The sequence below is a fragment of the Mchenga conophoros genome, linkage group LG10 (genome assembly GCF_057382185.1).
Source record: "Mchenga conophoros isolate Kocher_MC1m ecotype Shallow Benthic linkage group LG10, M_conophoros_male_GT1.1, whole genome shotgun sequence".
NCBI lineage: Eukaryota > Metazoa > Chordata > Actinopteri > Cichliformes > Cichlidae > Mchenga > Mchenga conophoros.
The window spans coordinates 22667928-22685486 of record NC_140535.1 but is presented as its reverse complement, the minus strand read 5'-3'; the positions used below and the strand labels follow the sequence as shown (position 1 = coordinate 22685486).

Below are 17559 nucleotides of genomic sequence, written 5' to 3'. Positions count from 1 at the left end.
AAGGGGATCACACACACGCTCACGCCAACCTCTCTCCGCTAGTGACCAGCCACCTCTTACACGCTCCACACGGGGAAACACGGGGACGGGTCCGGGGAATCTAGAACAGAGAGACAAATGTTACTTTCTGAGGCGGAAGTGTGGGAAACTAGGGCTCGACGTGTACTGACAGGAGTCTTCACAACAATCCAGCGTTGAACAGCTGATCTCCTCCTTCTGATATACCAGCTGGTCTGATGAGGCCCAGGTGTGCATGATCCGGGAGGGCATGGGCCGAGGGCGTGAACCCGCCATGAGTTCCGCCCCGGCAAAACAGGGGAGGGGGAGAGAGATTGCTGATCAGTGCCTTGCCGACCCCGCAGGTCGTGACAGTTTGGTTGTTTGTTAGGACCCGAAGTCTGAACCACTCAAGCATAAAAAATAACCTAACTAAAGGAATGAAACAGTTTTGCTTCTATATATAAGTTAGCAAAGAATCAGTTTTGCAAAAACAGATAATTTGTTCCTATTTCTTTAGTCAAATCTATAATACAAAATGGCACTGATATCAAGGTTTGACAGGTATAAAATTGTATTTTTTTTTTCATCCTTAAACTTGGGAAGTCCCACTATGGTGTGCAGTGTGTCCCTAAAAAATCTAAAGGAAATTGGAAAAGTGGGGGACAAAATAAGTAGAAGGGCTAAAAATAACTAAATAAAATCTACCTACAGCAGATGAACAATATCTGAACGTCACATCATTGCAAAACAGCAAGATATCTAGTAAAGACCTGACACGGGACCTGAGAGATGCATCTGGCTCTTCAGCTGATTATCTACTGTTCACTGAAGCATCATCAGAAAGGAAAAGTAAGTGGGAGAAAATAATGAGGTATGCTAGATTATACAAGAACTGGACTGAAAATTCCATTTTTGGTTTAAATCATATATGAACAAAGGGAGGTAAAACAGTGAGTTTCTAAAGCCGCCTAAAAACACAGTGGAGGTCTTTCAAGAAGCCTGGAAACTATTTCTTGAAGATGACTTATTAAAGAAGAGTTTGGCTGAAGGAGTTCAGTCTCTCTCACACAAAAAGTCAAATATTAATGTTGGTGTTCTTTAGAATGGTGAAAACTGTCTTTTTCAAGAAAAAAAAATCAAATCCAGATAGTTTTGAAGCTGTTGAGATAATTACTAGAATTTTGTTCAGCAATTTGTCATATGTCACGATGGCTCCACCATGAATATGAGACTATTAATATGAAATAAAATAATAATAACAGTGAAAATAATGTTTCATCATACAGAGTAACCCAGTGAGGTCTTCATGGCTGGCTGTGTTCTCTTAAATATGGATACTAATGGGTAAATTCAGCTGGTAAACCATCCATGTCAGGTGGTAAAACCAAAGTACAACCAGAAAAAAAAAATAAACGTCTATGTTCATGATACCAAATAACAGCTAATACAAGTTTATGAATAAAAAAGATTGCAACGGTTGGGTGCTAATTCAGGTGGTGTAGCTGCAATAAATGTCACTCAGTTAAATAAATAATTGTATTTAAACCTCTCAGACTATGTATTATATTTCTAAAATGCACATTACTTTAATTAAAAAAATGTTCATATAGTAAACTCATATAAATTATTATTATTATGTGCACAAAAATACAAATCTGCCAAGAGATATATTCACTGATAGTCCTCCACTTTCCTAAAGCGTTTATCAAAATTCATATATTTTCCAGATAAGGAAGCAGCTCTCCGTACCCCCAGATCTGCAGTAAAACTGAACACTCTGAGAGATAAGAGAGGTCCAGGTGAAAGCACTTTAAAGATGAGCCCTTGATTAATGATTGTGTCAGTGAAGTCTAAAAATACAAACCATAGAACAGATAACATCATAACTTCTATTGAGTTGCATTCGAGGGTTGGAAAAAAAAATACCGCACACTAAATAAATCAGTGCATCATTTATTTAAGAGTAGCAGTGAAAGACATTAGGCTGTAAATGAAAACTCCAATAAACAAAAAGGCAAACGTTGTATATGTGATTAATTGCTGCAGCCTGTAAACACAAAAACCCTCCACTTGGTTCAACGGCATTACTTCACCTTTTACAGCCAGTTAAAACAAACTTGAGTCATTCTTTGCAACAGCTATCCAGTGATTTTTGTTTTAATTAGACCACTTTCAGCTCAGTCACTACATATTGCATCTGTTAATCACAAACACAAACCTTTACTTCATATTTTCATATTTCTTCCTTCAATATTTCCTTTCTTGGCGTTCCTTATATTCAGAGTTCTTCACTTTGTTCAGATGGCTTTTAAATATTAATAAAAAAAATAATTCTTGATTAACTGTTTACCATCGTCAGTCATACACTCACACCCTCACACATACACAACATGTCAGAAAAAAAGTTTCAACTGTTGTCCAGCATCTGAATTTCGGGCTTGTTTCTTGAGAATAACTGCAAATACGAACAAAAAGCTTGGATTTCCATATATAAGTGAAACGCACACATCTTATTTTAAAGTGTATGGTACTAAACCCCCACTTCTAAACTAACACCTCCCAGCTCTGAGCCATGACGCAGCTCATTTATGTCAAATGTCATTTCAAAGCAGACGTCAATGGACTGTCCAGTCTGCTTGCACATGTAGAAAAGAAGTGTGTAATATGGCTTCAGAAATACTGACATCAAAAATCAAACATGTTGTTTGAAAAATGTAGACGAAAACCTTTGGTTTTCAAGATGTGCACATTATAAAAACACATTATTTATACACCATGTTCAGTAACCCCAATGTTGAGAATCACACAGTGCTCATTTTCTTGTCTTGCCAGTTTATCAGACTTTGCAGCAACTCTCACCCCCCAAAACTAGATTCTAGAACAGCTGACATACTTCATAAGAATACACGTTTTTTTGGCAGACTTGGAGTTTCTTAAAAAGCACATCAGTAGTTCAGACAAAAACTGTAACGCTCGTGTAAACACACTGCCATCTGCTGGTAGGAGAGGCACAAGCAACCCGTTGTAGCTCCAGTGAAGCTCTCTGCTCCTCTTTTAGTTTTCTACCACTCAGTTTTCCCTTCTTGGTGGGGATTTTTCCTCAATTTTGGCCACTTGGCAGACTTCACAAACATTGCTTAAGAAGTCCAAACACACAGCAGCTACAACAAGCCAAGAACATCTCTCTTCTGCCTTCTTATTTTGTTCAGTTCTTCTTCCGCTGAGCCATGGACTCAAGCTGGGTTCAGTGAAAGGATCTGTTGACTTTTCTCAGAAGAGTCTGACCTGTTTCTTCAGTTCATTTTGTTTCCACTGAGCAAGACGGTCAAAGGCAGACATGGACATGCTGAAGACTCTATAAAACTCCTCTGGGGAGAGATGACGCTGTTAGCAGGAAGAGACAAAGAAGATTAAAACACAATCTAATTTTTACATTTAATAAACCATAGAGAAAAAACATTAATAATGTGACACGACCAGTTACACAGAGTTTCTAAAATTCATAAGTAGTGACCTTTACTGATATAGTACCAAATGAAAAGACATACAGTACTATACAAAAGTATCAAGTCACCCTCATTTCTGTAAAGTTTGCTTTTAAGTAGCCTGGCTTTCTCGTAATTTTAAAGTGGTTTGAGCAATAACTATCCAGGCTTTCAGAAGCACTTTCAATTTTTTTCTTAGGACACTGGCAGTTTTTTCTTAGTCCACTCCTTGTACCTGAGCCTGGAATTCAACATTTCTGAAGCAGTGCGGGATCATCTTGACAAACAACTGAACAAAAGGCAGTCAAAATCTTTGAATGTCCTTCAAGAGGCCTAGAAAGTTCAAGCTCTTTGGAACTGTAAAAATTCTGTTTTTGCTTTATGCACTCTATTTCCATTTACGTTTGCACGTGTTTCAGTAAATCACTGCACCTATTTCCCATTTTGTTAGCAAAATATAAAGAAATGAATGGTGACTCAGGACTTTTGCACAGTGCAGCACACAGGGAACACTGTGCTTTAAATGTTTTTCTCCGCTAATGATCAGTCTGTCCATTCAGCTTTACATTGCAGGTTGTTTGAGGCTACGGGCAACAACATCTGCCACTTAGTGCTTAGAGGAAGGCTCTGTATTCTGCTTTCTTTGCTGCTCTATGACTCGTAAAACATCTGCAGTGCTCATTGTGTCCAACATGAGGGACACTGCAGGGTTTTTTGTTCTTTAGTGTTGAGAGCTTTCATCACAGTCTGAAAGATCAAAAGCAACGCTTGATGTAGACTTTGTGAAAGAGTTGGGTCCTATAACAGGTCACCTCTAGTCTGGCTCGGTCCACATCACTGGGGAGGCGCTGCTGCCCTCTGACTGACACCACAAGGGCTTCATATGGGTAGATCTTATGAAGAAAGAAAACATATTATTAATACCTGTCAAAGGGTTGTTTTATTATTAATATTCCTGTAAGGTTCCTCATCAAAATGTACCATGGGTGATTTAGCTGAAACAAGTATGAAACGCTAAAAGGACTTAAAAGGACTTTAAATGCTGACTTCTTTCTAAATTCTTTACTGAAAATGATTATTTGAATGAGGATGAAAACAAAAACATCAGTAGAAATTTTGGAAATTCAGTATATATTTTAACATGTTTGCATCAGAAGAATCTGAATCATTTTGCATTTGTTTTACCCTCTAGTGGTCAAATGCAGTTACAATGCCAACAACCCCTAAAACTGTATATGAAGAAAAAAAAAGAACATTAAGTTTATTTTTTCAAATTTGTGATTTCACCAATGAAAATGTTAAGAAATGCTGTTTTTTTCTGGTGTTAATGAAGTTCTCGGTTGATTTTCTTTTTTATCCTAAAATGATGACTTTTAAAGAACAAGTGAGAATTATTTACAATAATTACGCAGCAGAATCAAGTCTACTGATGTCTGTTTCAGCATAATTCTGATCTTCCTGAACTATAAATTATAATCATCTAAATACAAACAAAAATAAAGCTTGAACGGTTTTACTTTACATGTATTTTTAATTCAGTGCCAAAAAGTACAAAAATAAATAGGAGCTTTTTCAGGATACAGCATGTGACACCAACATGTAACATTGTTACATAAAACTAAAAAGAAGAAATATATATTTATTGTGATTATATACAAAATAACTACGCAAACAAGATTTGAGCAACCAAAATTTTCCCTGAAGGTTCTCATCTATAGCAGGTGTTGTGATATCATCATGTTGCCAAGCAACCACCTACCAAGTTAACTGATGCCTTTGTAGTTTATGTGCCTATAACACCTTAAAAGCGTCATATGATTAAAATTTCACGACAATATCATGCAATTTTTTAACCACAAAACTTGAATTATGCATGCTATGTTGAGATACCATGTTGCCTAGCAACTGCCTAAAAAGGAGAAAAACTACAGACCAGACAATACTGGAGAATCGCCATGCACTAGTATATACACAATACATGACTATTATTTATTATTAACTTTCCAATTAGGCAGCTTGATCTTAGAGAGTACTGTCATAGTACTGTCAGCCTGTGTTTACTCATATTCATGAGTACACATATACTTATCTTGCCATAAAAAGACAAGGCTGGTACTGTTAGCTTTTGTTAACGTCTATTTGTGGGTTTGACTTTGCTGTCAGTAAAATGAGTCTGTCACCGTTACAATTTCTCTGGCTGAAGTGGGTGCTACTGAGTGAGATTAATTCATTATTCAGATTAAAGAAGCAACATCATCATTCTTATCCACTGATACAAACCTGTCACTCTTTGCTCAGCAACAGATTTCTTACTTTCTTACTTCTTACTAGCAACTGGATCTTACCTTATATTCTGAAAAGAAGGAGAAAAAAAGGAGTCACTGACAATTGCTGTTCCAACAGTTCTGACTAACATGTGTTAAGGTAGGCAATCGATCAAGAGAAAAACTCAAGTAAGCAGCTTGAGCTGAGCAATAGGCTTACCTCTTATCTGCCAATTAACTGCATTAGTGCTGTCATACTGGTAATAATCTCCACCAACACTCCCAGGCTGCCGCAACAGGAAAGTGCATTTTAGGAAAACATGGAATAAAAATACACATTTAATATTTTACAATATTTTAGTGTTTTTTAGTCTAACAGCTTATCACACTAATGTATCGACAGCATCATGCCATTTGTCTCACTTGGCCTTAAGAAGCAACTGATACAAATGGGTTTCAGGTCAGTAGCAAATGAAGGACTTTGCAATGTATTACAGTTTAGCAAATGGCCATGTGTATCTTATTCTCTCTGACTCTTGAGAGGAAACTTACATTCATTATCTGTGGACTGCAATCATCAATTATGGGAACTTGGTTTTTGTCTCCAAACACAAGGCGAGTCATCACACACACACACACACACACACACACACACACACACACACACACACACACACACACACACACACACACTCATCTGGTGTTGCTATCCTCGTGGGGACATCTTATTGACGTAATGCTTTCCCTAGCCGCTTACCCTAACCATCAAAAATAAATGCCTAATCCCAATTGTAACCCTGACACTAAAACCACATTTTGAGTGTGAAAAATGACTTCAACACCGTGGGGACCTGGTTTTTGGTCCCCACGAAGGCTGTTGGTCCCCACCAGTATAGTAAATTTCTGATTTTGGTCCCCACCAAGATAGGAAGAACCGGAACACACACACACACACACACACACACACACACACACACACACACACACACACACACACACACACACACAGCCAAAACCCATTGATTCCTTACCCTGTTCAGTGCATTTCTGCCGTAGCCTGGCAACGAGGCTGATTTGGCAATGTAGGAGTCTGGCAGAACAAACAAAAGCACATAAACAAGCACATGAAGAATGAAAACTGATACCGACACACTTAAATTAGAATCAAGAGTACACTGCCTCTATTGTCTGTGGTGCTTTTGGTTTATTTATTTAATTATTTATTTGGTGGGGGGGTGTTACTTCACAGCTTCAAAATTTTTAATTTGATTTTGTCAAATACAGCAAGAAATAAACTACAGATACATTTCTGTATCTGATTTTAAGAAAGCTATGGGTTTTGAGCTGTGGGTAAATGGGGGAAAAACATTTTGCTTTTTTTCTGTCAATGAGCAGAAGCTATATTTTGCTGTTTCATCAGGTTTTCTTTCCACTTTTTTTCATGTCTGAAAAGTGATAATCTAATGGTTTTTCTGTCTTATGCTCATTTTTCTATCTAATATCTTTCACCCAACTCTGATCTTGAAACCTCTCATCTCAATAGCTCAAACAGCGAGTTACTGACATGTTGCTGGGAGTTTGGAAAAAGGCCTCCGATCAACTTTCTATCGTTTCATATAAGAATTCAAAGCAGAAGTGCCCTTTTTTCATATATTTGAAATCTCAAGGCTACAACACAATGTCTCAAAGACCCAAGCTGTGATCTGAGATGGCTTTTAAGTTGCAGAAAAGAGTTGCATTACTTCCTTTATACCAACATAGCACCTGTCTTGTAATCAGTGATAACCACTGGTGGCAACCAAGTATCTCTGGGCATCCTCATAGCTGGACTGGCCATCGGGCAGTTGGCGATTTTTTGTTTTTATGGGCCGATCGATTTTTTTTTTTTTGGAAGGGTATAAATAATGAAAGGTGTTGGATTGGCCAGTTGGTCATGATCGACTCTGGGCTGGACCAATTACAGCCGAGGAGGTCGGATGCACCCTCCCCCTTGTTTAGCAATCTTATAGACGAACTAAAGAAAATGGAGAACAAAAAAAGGAAAGAAGGGCCAAAAAGAAACGAGCCCTTCAGGCAGACGCTGCCAAATGTGTAAAAATAACTGAATTGTTTGGCGGTAGCTATGGCATAGCTTCCACAGATTTAGCAACATCAGCAAGTGGTGGAGGCCAGCAGGTGGATAAGGGAAAGGGGAGGCAAGAGGAGGAGAGACCGAGGCGGCCGCCGGTCATAGTGGCAGAGGAACTGAACTTCAGGCAAGAAGTTATGACCTGCTGTCTGTGTCAGATATAAATTTTTTGTCATTTTTTGCCATTTTTTGTCCCAGTCCAGCCCTGGGCATCCTTGCACTTGTTGTGTGCACTGCTGCAGTGGAAGCAGCAGAGGGCAGTGTAATCCCACTGTTCCTCTCAATTCATTTGGCTTGCCTTTACTTCACTATCACTGTTTCCTGTTCCTGTTCTTCCCCTGTCACTAGATTTTCCCTCCTTTTTTCACTCCTCCCTCTAACTCCTCTGTTCATCCTTCCTCCCTCCTTCTCTCTTTTACTCTGGTGTTGAAAGGAATTAAATTACCCTGTAATGTCAAAGAGCCCTGGCGAAACACCATGATGCAGCAGAATACAGGCTGCTGTGTATTGGCAATGCACAGTGTGTGTAAAATACTGAAGTATAATGAGTTTGTCATCTACTACTTTCTTTCTCAACAAGAAATGAGATATAGTCAGTGTTCATCTCAGATATGTACTGCTCTGTTGCCAGCATGAAAACTACTAGCATAAGCATCTCATGTATCACAATTTTTGTTTTGTTGTTCCTTCACTATAATAACTGAATCTTTGAATCTTTATAGCTAACGTTTGGTGTATTTAGTGCACCATCAAAATTACTTTATTGGGCACAAATGCACAGTTTTCAAAAACAAATATGGAAGCCCAGTTCGGACTTTAATGCCTTAAAATTCATTCTAATTTGTGTTGTACAGTTATTTCATTTTTAACCTTAATTTATGTTTTATTCCTTCCTAGTTAAATTTACCCTTTTTAATTTTTCATAGTTATTTCCTATCTTATTCATAGCCTTTTCCTTTTTTTTTCTCTTTAGGTCACGAGCAGTTGTCTAAGCATTTCACTGCATATCGTACTGTGTATGACTGTGTACGTAACAAATAAAATTTGAATTTGAATTTAAAACATAAACAACTATTAAAAGCAGAAGAACAGCATCGGAATTCCCCAAAATCTTTAAAAATATTGTCACATGTAACAAGAGCTTATAGAACAGATCACTGTGGATGATGCAGCTTCTGAAAAAAAAAAGAAAAAAAGACAGGCCTTGTTGTCATTCATCTTCCTACCCGTAACTCAAAAGATAGAGGTGTCTGTGCACGTGTCAGTGTGAACTGATAAAAATCTCCTACTTAAAGCTCTGCTGCTGTCACAGCAGAACTAACAGGATGAAGAAGATGAGGGGAAAAGCCGTCTGTCTGTGCCGCGGCTCCCATTGGGATGAACAAGCAGATCAAAACACATTGATGAACCACTCACCGCTGTCAGCGCTGCAGAGGGACCTGGGAGCTGAAAGACAGACAAACAAAGGAGTGGGGAGAGGGGCCATATGAAAATATTGTAATTTCACCAGTTTCATACTGTGAAAATTTTGTCTCAAGCCCCAAAAATGCAGTTTTTTAAAAAATGATTTAGAATAAGAACTTTAGCTCAATAAACACTTTAGTAGAGGGACTTGTTTCCCAGAAAAGAGATGCTAGTAAAGAGCAGAATAAAATACTGCTAAAGAAAAACGGCAAGATGGATTTTGAATCCATCTCCGATTCAGTTAAAACACTGAGGAACAAATCGTGCAGTGATCTGTGGAATCTATTGAGAAAGTTATAGTATGTTATGGGACACAAAGAGAACTTTAGGAGGTCACTGCATCAAATTATCTATCTCCATCTCCCTAGCACAATCTTTTCTTTTCTTCCCGCCTCACATCGTCATTTTCAATCCTTTGTCCAATATATGCACTATTACTCGTCTGCACATGACATCCTACTAAACACACGTAAGAATCCAGGCATTCTGTTGTATATATCTTAAAATACTGAAATTGTTATAGTAATTAGGATATCTACCAAATGAAGAGGACTCCATGTTAATCATAATGCAATGAATTTGAACATTTAAAAAAATAAAACCCATGAAAAATGCATTATATGCACAGTGTGTGAGAACAAAGGCATAGCTGAAGTTAATATTGGGATATTCATTCTCGTCTTTAAAAAGCATTGGCAATCAGCAGATGTTCTTCATCCTGATCCATTAAACTGACTAAAGCTGCAACAATGCTGCTGTCCTTTGTGGACCATGTTGGTCTTTTCGTTTAGTGTGCGCATAAACATGCATATCAGTTGCTGGGACAACATGAACAGATGTCACACTCTGTTAAGTAGGGTTAATAAATCTACCACATAGTAAAAGTATTAGTTTTCAGTGGCGAGGGTATACATATTTAAAAAAGCCAGTTGTTTTGGGAGATGTCTATAAAACATCAGCTGTGTGAGAAAATGTCCCTAAGAAGATCTGCATGCAGGATTAATCACTACCAAGACCTATACATCATTTAAAATATGAAGCACTATGTGCATAGGCATGCAGCACGTTAGATATTTATATGCTTATGGCACGTACCCACTGCACTTATTTCGAATAGAGTTTTGCAGTTATTTTTTCTCAAACATAGATAAACAAACAAACAAATAAAAGAAAAAGTTCTTTCCCTTTTTTCCATTTTATTATAATGACTTACTAGCAAAGCTTGCTACTGACTGTTTCTGTCACTATGGTGAAATAATTACAGTGAGATTTTCTTAGTTTCGCATGATCGCGTGCTAGCAATTGCTAATTACAAAGCAAAACTACAGCTGAGGATCTTGTAAAAACATCTTTAAGTCTTTAACTGAACAAATAATCAAAGATAATAATGATTTATTATAAAAAAATAAAAATAAATCAAAAGCACCTTGCGCTTTTACGGCTAGTTTTCTACTAATTTAAATGCAGCTGCTTCTCTAGTATTAGTGCTAAACTTAAGACAGCTGCATCACTGCTGAATATTAATTATTGATCCTGTACACACTTAAGTACATTTGAATGATTATGCAATCACTTAACAATCTACAATCAATGACTCTGAAGGCTGAATCAGAATAAAACAAAACAACTGCAATGCTCAGTTGTTAAGCTTTGACCTGATGACTTAAGGTCATCTCTGAGAATGATATAAATGTGTTTACCAGCTGTCATCCTCTGGTGAACATGAAATGTGAAATTGTCATGGCCATACCACCATGCTGAGATATATTAGACCGAAGTGATTGACTAACTAACTGATGGACAGATACTGCCATCCTTAGGGTCACGCTGCTAGCGTGGATAAAAATGGTCCGAACCAATTCAGTGAGAGGAAGTCACCAAGCATGTCAGTCAGTTTGTAGCAGTACATTCCATTTCTGAAAAATGGTGAACATCCCATTTTGGAATTAGCTTCCTCTGAAGAACAGATGAGTGCGCCTGTCAGGATTTTCTAATCAGTGTAATAACAGCAAGTACCATAAACCCATAGTGATTACACAGCACTGAGCACCCACATTATTCATACCTCTCTCTCTCTCTCCGTGACCTCCCTGTGGACAGAGCTCATTTCCCTCTTTTTCCACCGCTCTCTGACCCTGATTTACTTCTAAGGCTTCATGTCGTACATCTTCTCTCAACAGCTCCAAATTGCTTTAGCTTCTGATTCTCTCTCTCACCCTTATATCTATACACTTTCTATAGTGTTCACTCTTTGTTCCGCTTTAACAGGCTTCCTTTTATTCCTGCTGGACCCCCAGCACAACACAACACAACGCACGCTTTCTTTGCCTTTCTCCAAATCTCTCCATCTTTGTCTCGCGTTATCTGCTGAACACAATGAGGAATGGGATCAATTAAAGAGTTAACACAGAAGCGGGAAAACCCCACCTGCTCAGGCTCGGTCAGCAAACAGTACAACACCCAACACTGTTCCAGCTATAAAGGAAACTACATTTATTTCCTAACATCTAACCTTCAGTCACTGCATCCTAATCAGAATTAGCCCAAACCAAAACTAATGTTGTTTTAGCTACTAAAGCCTCAAACCTTTTAAACATTAAATAAATAAATAAAATACTTCAGGGACTGGGAATATATCCATAAGCCATGCAAACTTAACATCATTAACCTTTCACCAGAAGAGAGACAGAAAGGACGTAGCCAGGCTAGCTACTATTTGAAGCTAAAATTCTTTATGAACACCAGCATGCTAACATGGTCACACTGATAATGCTAACATGCAAACGTTTAATATTTTATTACTATATAAATCATATGGGAAACAGAAGATAAAACAATGGAGTCCAGTAAATACTGAGATACTTTAGAGAGATGGTTTATCCCGTAGACAGGGAGATATTTTTCCAATATTTGGAACAAATGAGGGAACAACCAATAGACAGACTTTCGCTACTTAACCAGATAAAAGGGGTGTTTGTAGCATTGCCATAAAAACAGTCTGTTGTGGCTCCTTTTCCTGTCTTTTTAAGTAAGCTTTCTTCTCATTAGCTGTCCCGCAAAAACAAACCGTTTGAACAACGGATGACTTAGGCTGCGCTGCTCACAGTCCTGTGTGCCTGAGATGACCATATAAGGGATATTTGCTCTCAGTGATGTCATATGAAAATACGAGTATAAAAAACTGTGCATTTAGAGCCATCTGAAGCCTGTGTTGACCTCATTATTTCAAACTTTAGCCACGTTTAATGTGAGCATTCACCAGTGTAACAGTATTTATATATATACACCATAAAATAAGAAAAAAGCAGAATACATCCACTTGAATATTTCTGCTTTACTCCAGCTAATCAACTTATAGCCATGGCACCACCTCTTAAAATCATCAGACTTAGTTTGTTTTTTCTATAATGAATTACAATATAGACTTTTACTAATATATCTGCAAAAAATCCCACATCAAATTCATCATACTAAAGACAAGATTACGAGCCTAACCTACTGTCATGTGACAATGCATGGTAAATAAAGTTGATCAGCTTACTGGCATATTCAAGATGTAAATAAACACATGTACACACACACACACTTACAGCCATTAAGGGAGCTGTATCCCAGATTGCTCAGCGCCTCCTTGCTGCTACAGCGGGAGCTGTGTCTGCTACCCCACTGGTCATTGTCGTGACAACCTGCTCGTGCCTTCATCTCCTCCTTCAGGATCAATCTGCCAATTCCCTGCATGGAGTGAAGGAAAGTAGAGCAGAGGGGAGGAACAAAGAGAGATGGGAAAACAAGGTGGAACAAAAGGACAGATAGATGGAGTAATAAGAGTTGATTGAGTGGGATGGGTGCATGAGTTGACAGATGGTGATGGAATAATGCAGGATAAAGGATGTGAGGACAGAAGAAGAGAGGAGTACAGGGGCATCACTTTGTATCATGTCAAGTGAGGCTGGAAAGAAGCATTTAATTAACTGGCTCATTAAATATTAACCCTCACTTAAAATATAACAGGAAGAAGCAACAGATGTATTTTTACCCTGTTTATATTATGATTCAGTCCATCCTCCTCTCCTCCAGATGAAAACCTCCTCACCCTGGAGACTAGACAGAGAGATGGAGGAAATGAAAGGTAACAGGGAGCAAGTGAGAAGACTGAAAAAGTGAACATCAAAGTGAAAAAACTGTCACTTGGCTCTCTGGGTTCAGTTTGTGTATAGCAGTAAAACATGCTGTTAAGTAGAAGGTGCTTTACCTTTTGGAGAGCCAGTATATGGGTAGTAGTTGGAGTTCGGGTGATAAATGCTGTTACAGTTTGAGGTGGAAAGGCGATTTGAATTGGTGAGATTGTCATTGGTCCTACTCTTATTGGCTGTTGGAGAGGCTGATATTTCTGACAGGAAGATAATTAGAGAAGCTGTTGAGGGTATTTTTTAAAATTTATTGTTAAAGACACACTTTGAACATTTGATTTGTGACAGAAAATCTTTTTGTCCCAGGATCTTGTGCTGAATTTCATGCTAGAAATAACAACAAAACAACCAGAAGTGAAACGTCTATATGGGTAGAAAGCCTTAAAGATGTTCTTGTTTAATGAAAGTGTCTTTTTTCCCCCCCTCCCATTGTTGGCTTTAAAATGATTTTCTGACCAACGTGTTTGCTGATGCGTGAGTGCAAGAGAAACAAGACAGATGAAGTAGTGCATATATTTACAGAGAGGGGAGAGAGCACAGTATGTGAGAGGAAAGGAGGAGAAGAGGGGAGACGCATCAAAAACAGGGGAATGGAAAATCGAAAAGAGGTCAGAGACAATGGGAGGGGGTGTGATAAAAAACTTCAAGCAGGCGATAATGCTGACTCTGAATAAAAAATATGAACAGAATGAAACACTTTAAGGTATTATACAAGTGTGTAAAGTTTCTGTTAGGGCTGAAATCTCACAAGAAGTAATTAAGAAAAATGCCAGCAAACAGAAAAACACTGTAAAAGCACACAAACCACAATGGAAACAGGAAATCACAAAACACAATGGAGTGTTTTTGGAAGCACAGCTGCACACGTGACAGAAACTAAACCACAAATGACTGTAGAAAAGATGTGAAAAAGACACACGCATGGTGTTTTTTTTTTAATCAGATGATTCATATAACACTGTAGATTCATGTTTGCTATTAACTGCTAGTTTGTCACTTCTGCAGCTGGTCCATCACACTGTTGTTTCCCCAAACAGCCCTTGTCTTTTGTGTGCTTTTTGAGCATTTTTCTATTTGCTGGTGTTTTCTTAAGACGCAGTGCATTTGTACCTTCAGGGCCACTGTAAACTAATCATGTGTATACATGAATGGCATTTTTCTTCTTTGAAGGACAAATAAAATCCATCTGTTTGTGCGTATTTGTTATCATTTTTGTATTGTGATGTTTTTTTTTTATTTAATTTGAGTATTCATTTAACTTAAGCATTTGATCAAGTGCAATATGGCTCCACCTCACCCCCATTTTTAGTATCATTTTACATCTAAAACTGATGCTACCTTTCAGATGCACCAAAACAGATGCAATGTATTTTTGGCCTGACTTAGATCATTTGATACAGCTGGAGCTGCTAAAACATTTTATTTGTGATTCCTTCTGTGGTATATCTAGATGTGGTAGATGACATGTGAGGAAATAGATGAAATAGTGTTATTGCATAGTGTAATAGGCAGACATGCAGCCACATCTGCCTATAACACATTATGGTATCAATGTATCGTATATACACCTGATTATGGTATTTTGCCTTAATATGAAATCTGCTCTATACATGATTAATGGTGTAAATGTAAATCCACATCCACACAGCCCAGTTTGCAGACTGCCCAACAGGAGAGAGAGAGGCTTGTCAGCACTTTGTGGCGCAATGTAAATCATGCAGAGGTCTTTCAGAAGAACTGTAACTCTGTTGGACCTGCCATGTGAGCACAGATAGATCATCTAGACACTATTTGGCACTGCTTCTCTCAGTTCCACCAGCGGAATCTGTAATCACAGGTTTGATGTGGCTGTATCAAAACTGCGATCAAACTTTACATCCACCTCAAGTTTGCATACCTTTATAGTTGAGCCAAGTAACCTTAAAGCAACTTTATCAACATGATGTATGGGGAATGCTACTGTCATAATTAGGAATGCACCAATCCATCAGCTCTGACTGTGATTTAGTATGTGCATTTTTCCAAAAGTCTCATGAGGTAGCATTTGGCTAGAACGCTAAAAAACTGAGCAGGCTAGTCAGTGTGACTGGGTGATACAAGATTCAGTCATATTAAGGTCAATCTGGGAACTCACTGAATGGTCTTCTGACTTATGAGATATTTGGTCATACAGAGAAAGGGGCTGGCAGAAATCAACCTACATAGAAGCTACGGAGAGGCATTTGCATTCAGTTCTCCAAACAGTCAACAGCTCATATCTTAAAATTGATGCGGTTATGTTCCATACATACATACATACATACATACTGCCATACCATACTCCTTCCATTTCTGAATGATCACTTGAACAGTGCTCTGTGGGATGTTCAAGGCTTGGGAAATCTTTTTGTAGCCTAAGCCTGCTTTGAATTTCTCACTAACTTTATCCCTGACCTGTCTGGTGTGTTCTTTGGACTTCATGGTGTTGTTGCTCCCAATATTCTCTTAGACAACCTCTGAGGTTGTCACAGAGCAGCTGTATTTGTACTGACATTAGATTACACACAGGTGCACTCTATTTAGTCATTAGCACTCATCAGGCAATGTCTATGGACAACTGACTGCACTCAGACCAAAGGGGGCTGAATAATTACGCACACCCCACTTTGCAGTTATTTATTTGTAAAAAATGTTTGGAATCATGTATGATTTTCGTTCCACTTCTCACGTGTACACCGCTTTGTGTTGGTCTTTCACGTGGAATTCCAATAAAATTGATTCATGTTTGTGGCTGCAATGTGACAAAATGTGGAAAAGTTCAAGGGGGGCCGAATACTTTTACAAGCCACTGTAGATTATGTTCACCTGTGTCTCATTTCCCTCAGCTGTGTTCACTTCAGCTAATCCCCCCCCCTTGTGTATATATAATGGCATCTTTCTGTCAGTCCTTGTACAGTGTCTGTTATTGTGTCTTCTGTGCCTAAATTGTTGGCTTCCTGTATAGTCCTTAATATTTATAGTTTGTACTTTTCAACCTATTTAAGTAAAGGTGTGTTTTCAATTTATGCTGCTGCCTTAAGAGTCTCCATATGAGTCCTCCTCCAACAGATACATGACAGCAAAACTGAGAAGCACAGACAATGGCTGCAGTGGTGGTGTAACAGATTGGCTATTTTTACTGTTTTTAATATTTTTAGTTTCTCCAGCCTCATCTGTTCTTCTGCCTCTGGCATCATATTTAATCTTTACTCTGTATTATTTGTCTCTTGGTCACTTCTTTTTGATATGAAGTGAAGGTTAGTTTCTCATGTCTCTTTTTATGGATAATAATCAAGTAGTCCTAAAATTGACTCCTCCTTCCTTTTACCTGATTTTGATGGAAAACATCAAGGAAAGGTGTCCAGAAGAACTTATAAGGAAACAGGAAAAGGAAAGCTTTTTACTCAGAGAATCTGAATGCACATATTTGTAAATGGTGTACCATGTTAAAACTACAATGTCCCATAGCTGGACTAAATTACTAAATTACAAGAAGAACTAGTAAAAAAGGCTGAAATTCTATAAAATTAAATGAATCTTATTTTATTATTTTTTTCCTGCCTAACCAATGATGCAGTAACTCTTATCCTACCTACTGTTGAAATTTTCTGTGACCGAAGTAAAATTCCCTCCATCAACAACTTAGGCTGGAGCCTTTCCCAGCTAGCCCCGAGTAAAAATGTATATCATATGATGATGATCAATCTAAAGGGTGGCAATACAACCACAGACATGACTCATGTATATCTTAAACACACTTTGATATAGTTCATATAAGTGAAATTAGTGATTGAATTGACTCAAAAATGAGAAACACACACTTAGTGTTAACATTTATGTGACCAAAATCACCATCAGTTTGGTTTAGGCCTAAATCACAGTCATTGTTTTGGTGAACAGTTGGATGGTTTGTTGCACGTAATAAAGGAAGGGTCTTTTCTTAGCAGGTGGAGAATTTGATTTGTTATTATGGCAGCCATACAGATACTTCCGGGTCACTTCTATTTGTT

At 38.0% G+C, this 17559-nt stretch overlaps 1 protein-coding gene across 4 annotated transcripts in view; it reads right to left on the bottom strand.

Annotated features, from left to right (window-relative positions):
* Window positions 1–3246: 3246 nt before the first annotated feature.
* Window positions 3247–17559, bottom strand: part of LOC146565956 (actin-binding LIM protein 3-like) — a 52660-nt gene continuing 38347 nt past the window's right edge. For 3 of the 4 annotated variants that reach the window (XM_085289419.1, XM_085289417.1, XM_085289415.1), the window contains 8 exons: window positions 13594–13731; window positions 13378–13442; window positions 12932–13073; window positions 9294–9323; window positions 6781–6839; window positions 5970–6036; window positions 4298–5838; window positions 3247–3384 (listed from right to left, as the gene is read on the bottom strand). In XM_085289419.1, coding sequence (XP_085145545.1) covers window positions 5813–5838; window positions 5970–6036; window positions 6781–6839; window positions 9294–9323; window positions 12932–13073; window positions 13378–13442; window positions 13594–13731 — 527 coding nt within the window. In that variant the 3' untranslated portion in view covers window positions 3247–3384; window positions 4298–5812. The remainder of the gene's footprint in view (window positions 3385–4297; window positions 5839–5969; window positions 6037–6780; window positions 6840–9293; window positions 9324–12931; window positions 13074–13377; window positions 13443–13593; window positions 13732–17559) is intronic. The other variant, XM_085289416.1, reaches the window with a different exon arrangement.